A 4,990-nucleotide genomic window follows, 5' to 3' on the forward strand; every position below is an offset into this window, starting at 1 on the left:
TCCATCTCCATCCCTCTTATTTCTGAATCCATTTATGTTTTCATCTCTCTCTCTCTCTCTCTCTCTCTCTCTCTCTCTCTCTCTCTCTCTCTCTCTCTCTCTCTCTCTCTCTCTTCCCACGCCTGTCCAAGGCAAGCTGAGACAGCCCCGGCGCCGTGCCACTCTGTCCATCCTAGGTCGTAATCACTGGGTCGCCGCTGTCATCCAGCGCAACATGATCCGCCACAGCACCGTCTTATTTCACCGTGCGGGCTACCGACCAAGCACTCACTGCGCTCCTCTCCTCTCTGCTGCTATCCGCTTCTCTCCTCTCGGCTTCCCCGCCGGTAGCTGCAGCTGGTTGTATGCTACTCTTTCCCAGATAGTAGGCCTACGCTACACCACGCAGCCACAACTACACTGCGCACGCACACACACACACACACACACACACACACACACACACACACACACACACACACACACACACACACACACACACACACACACACACACACACACAGCTGTCTGCAGCCACAGCCACAGCCGCCCATAGTCACCGCCACAGCGGCCCCGGGTCCCTTGCCGCCCTGATTCAGCCGGTTTACTCCACTATTGAGCCAATTAAACCCCTTCACAATTCAGAGACCGTTGTTTATTCGAAGAGAGTGGAGAGGAGAGGAGAGGAAAGAAGAGGAGAGGAGAGGAGAGGAGAGGAAAGAAGAGGAGAGGAGAGGAGAGGAGAGGCGGGGTAAGCCCTAGAGATAGACGTGTAAAAGCTACCAGGTGTGGAAATGGAAAGGGAAAGCAGCTATGCCTAAAAGGAGTTTCTCCGTTATCGGGGAGGAAGAGCACAGTTGCTGCTGCTAGTTGAGAAGTGTCATTTTAAGCAGCGAATTGCATAGTTAGTTCTGAAGGTAAATGGTGACAGTTAAATACGATAAATTAGGTCAAGGATACAGAGGGAGGTGGGTGAAAGGCTTTGGGGTTTTTGCATCTCTGTAACAAAGCCAATATGAGTGACACTTCTAGGGCGCGTGGAAGGGGGGTGACTTGGGAATCACACAGATGGTGACGGAGCAAATCTTCCGAAATTTGAACCCGCGTGACTGCGTCGCTGATGCCAGCCGTTCGTGTCTACTGTAATTCACTGGCGAGGAGAAGTGCGAGTAGGCGGGTTTTTGGTGGGGGTGTAAAACCCGAGCAAGGCTTCACCAACGCACGGAGGTGCGCGAAGTTCAGCAGAGCCTCAGCTGAACTCATCATGTTCCGCCGTCATGCTCATCTGACTGCCCGTGAACACGGCTCGCGGCTCCAGCACTAACGGTTTCCAGGACTGAAAGGAGAAGTCAAGGTCGTAACCACTAGTTTCAGGCTGAAAGTCAAACTAGGAGTTTGGTTAACTAAATAAGAAATAAACACAGATCACGTTAATTTGAGAGCACATAAGCCAATATCCAATTCATCTAGTAGTTGATAGGCTAAAATTTTGAATGAAGTTCACGAAGATTTTAGGCTATGATTTGTTTTGTAGGCTTTTGACAAAATGTGCATCTTACAAATACAAAATAATAGGCCTACCATAGCTTCCAATTCCGAGGTTTGCGACTAGGAAAACTAAAGGCACAAACAAACACAAAAAGACAGGGATGAACTAGCCTGACTCCAAAAGACTCACCAACACGCGTTTACAGCCTGCATTGGTAAAACAATCAGTGAAGCCACATGCTTCTCCGTTTGGTGTCAGGGAAAGATAGTGTGGCCACAGGGCGTTAAACCACCAGGCAGCTGCAGTTACAACACGCAAATGAAGACAAGCACTAATATACTGCTTTATTTTTATGTATCCCTAATTTGTTTGTGGGCACGCATTGCATAATCCCCAAGGTATTCGCTGGATAGGCAGTTTCCCAAGGAACCGAAGCTGCCAGCGCAAATGGAAATAGATTTTCGTTCTTAGTTCCCTAAAGAACTTGGTTACTGTTTGGTAAACTGATTATGAACTGATCCAAATCCCAGAAATCATAAATAGACCTAAAAAGTAGGCCTAATAATAATAATAAAACACATTTTGTTATTGGTTTATATAATAGCCCAAATGGCACTGATCTGTGAATGTGTTTTCTGCTGTAATGTGTAAATTGACCTCTTCCCACAACTGAAGGCAATGTATTGGGTTGGACGTGGTTGTTTTGAGAAAAGTGAACTTCCATGACAACCCCTTCAATTCAGCTTCATGTGCCTTCAATCTCTTCTCTGTTTCACAAAGCCACGGTAACGTGCAACAGAGGGGTGTTGAGGTTATCTCCAAAGATCATGGAGACTTTGTGAGAATGTAGCAAGGTACTGGTTTACATTAAAATTGGAGTGAAGAATATCACCCCCGGTGATCTAGCGAGGGGTTGAGGTTTTCCTGCGCGTAGTGCGGGGCACTCTCCGCTGTATAGTCGCTCTCCTAGCCCGTGGGGTAGCGCGGTATTATGGGTCTACGCCGGACTAGAAATGGGCTAGTCTTCACTTCAGAGATTTGGGGCGAAACGCAGTATTTGTTAGCCATTTTACGCACATAAATACGCACGGACACTGTCATTCTTATTTCCCCTCTTGTATTTAAAGTGGTTGCCTGCCCTGTTCTCTGACACTCATTTCACGGTGGACTTGCCTTTACAGTTCTTGAACGGTAGTGTAGGCTACAATATAATATGCTGTTTCTGGAAAAGTCACTGAAAAAAAGCAACAACCGAATCAAAGTTCAGTTGAAAAAAAGACAACTGGGGAAGCTTGTTCCTCCCACAGTAAGGAAAGCGAGGTTTACGAGTTAAAAAAATAATAATAATAAAATAATAAATAATAAACTTACCTTCTTCAGCACGTAACGGTGACAAGCATAGTGCGAATAAATATCCAAAGATCCATGTGAGTAAATCCATCTTGGTGGGTGATCCGTCACCCAAAGGCTGTTTTCACAGCCTCCAGAAATCTCCCCAAAAGCTTGCCTCAAAACGTCGCTGCTTGCGCGGGGAAGCAAGCGTACCCAGGACGGGCTGTTTGTGTGGCTGGGGTGTGTGTAGCAGTCGCCTCCTTCCTTCCTCTCGTCTCTCCCGAGGAACTTCGTAGACGTTGTTCCTGGAATAGTTGTTTAACACCACATTTTCATGAAACCAAAAGCCGTCTGTGAATCATCCAGGAAATCTTTGCGTCCGGTGCCCTGGAGTAGAACTTTCAATCCACGTTCCCCATGAACTGACAGCGGTGATTGGAGAGAGAAGAGGGGGGACTCTGGGAGAGAAGTGATGGGTCTCCGCTGTCTCAGTCCTGCAGTTCCTCGATCTAGTGTGTAAAGAAGAGCGTCTGGTTACCTCTGAGTCCGAGTGACATGAGGTACTCTCTTCTCCCCTCCTCTTTTCCTCTCCCTCGTCTTCGCTTCCTCTCCGTCCGCCACTCTTCAACTCCGCGGCAGTCAGCCCCCTTCTGTAAACTGCCGAGGTGCCGGGCGACCCTTGTTGACAGGAACCAAGCCGCAGATAACCCCACCTTCTGTGGGCAACGGTCTTCAAGTGTTGCCCAGGTCCCTTCACTTACAACCCCGGCGGGTCAACGCTGGTCTTCTGACTCTCTCTGTGCGTGAGTGTGTGAGGGTGTGTAGGCTATGCCAGAGACTGCGCGCTGCTGTGCTGTACTGTCTCCACGCTGCCTCTTGGCTCTCTGGCCGCCGCTGTTTCTGCGAGCAGGATCTGTGTGGGTCTGAGTGAGAGCGTGTGTGCGCCTGACTGCTGCGGCAAGCGCGTATGTGTAAGTGCATCAGGACGGCGCGGCTATCGCATTACAGTCGCCACCTCGGACCGCCTCCCACCGCTCGCTGATTAAAGAGCAGCACTCGCTGCTGCTGCTGCTGCTTTCTTGCTGTCGAGTTATAAAAAGACGGGCAGAGAGACGGAGAGAGAGGAGTAGAGAGAGTGGTAAAGAGAACGAGAGAGAGAGAGAGAGAGAGAGAGAGAGAGAGAGAGAGAGAGAGAGAGAGAGAGGCGGCCACAGTTACACGTTATGTGTGCAATTTTGTTGCAAAAAAAAAAAAACACGGCTTTCAAATTACTGCGGGAGCTTCAAATACATGTTTAACTCCGTCGCTCCGTATCGACCTCTCCATGTAGTCTCCCATAGAAAGAGGGATGAATTAAAGCACTCACACAAATGACAACTTTCACCACTAAATAGCTGCAATTTTATATGAAAGAAAAGAAAATACGACCTGCTTCAATTTTTCTGCTTGTGGTTTGTCTTAATTACGCATTCACTTCTCTCTCTCTCTCTCTCTCTCTCTCTCTCTCTCTCTCTCTCTCTCTCTCTCTCTCTCTCTCTCTCTCTCTCTCTCTCTCTCTCGCTCTCTCTCTCTCTCTCTCTCCCTGCACTGTGTGCGTGCGCGAAAATAAAGAAATCTATACAGCCACAGTGGTGACTTTAGACGTGCTGATTCGGCAGATAGAGTGGTAGGCTACAGCGTGTAGTTGCCAAGCTAAGCCCGATAAGGAAACAGGTATGCTAATGCCGAGTCAAACTGCCGGCGGTGGGAAGTGCTAAGGAAGCGGGCAGCGGTGCGGAGTCATGTCAGGCTGCCAAGAGAGACGGCGGGTGAGCAGGGGCAAGGGCAGGGGGGTCAGCGCCTTCAGACCTCCAGGAAAACGCTGAGGAGAACAGGAGAACTAAGCAAGGTCTCTCCACCTCACCTCACTCTGGGCCCCATACACAGCGCAGCATGGTACAACACAGCTGGAGCAGCACCGTTGGAATATAGTATATACAGTACATACAGACTGTAATGTAAAATAGAAATATGTAGTATACTATATTTGGCACAAAAGAGCATGGCACGTGGCAGAACAGCAGGGGACAGAAAAATACAGCAGGCCTATGTGATGTAAAATAGAAATATGTGATATGTCTATAGCACAGCACAGCGACACACCACGGCAGCACATCATAGAAAAGCACAGTGTGGGACAAAACAATTGCT

General features: G+C 48.6%; 1 protein-coding gene across 3 annotated transcripts in view; it reads right to left on the reverse strand.

Moving 5' to 3' along the window:
* nrp2b (neuropilin 2b) overlaps positions 1-3,842 on the reverse strand; it is a 178,180-nt gene extending 174,338 nt beyond the window's left edge. For 2 of the 3 annotated variants that reach the window (XM_063213786.1, XM_063213785.1), the window contains exon 1: positions 2,840-3,841. In XM_063213786.1, coding sequence (XP_063069856.1) covers positions 2,840-2,909 — 70 coding nt within the window. In that variant the 5' untranslated portion in view covers positions 2,910-3,841. Of the gene's footprint in view, positions 1-2,839 lie in introns of all 3 variants that reach the window. The other variant, XM_063213784.1, reaches the window with a different exon arrangement.
* Positions 3,843-4,990: the final 1,148 nt, after the last annotated feature.

This window comes from Engraulis encrasicolus, chromosome 13 (genome assembly GCF_034702125.1).
Source record: "Engraulis encrasicolus isolate BLACKSEA-1 chromosome 13, IST_EnEncr_1.0, whole genome shotgun sequence".
Taxonomy (NCBI): Eukaryota; Metazoa; Chordata; class Actinopteri; order Clupeiformes; family Engraulidae; genus Engraulis; species Engraulis encrasicolus.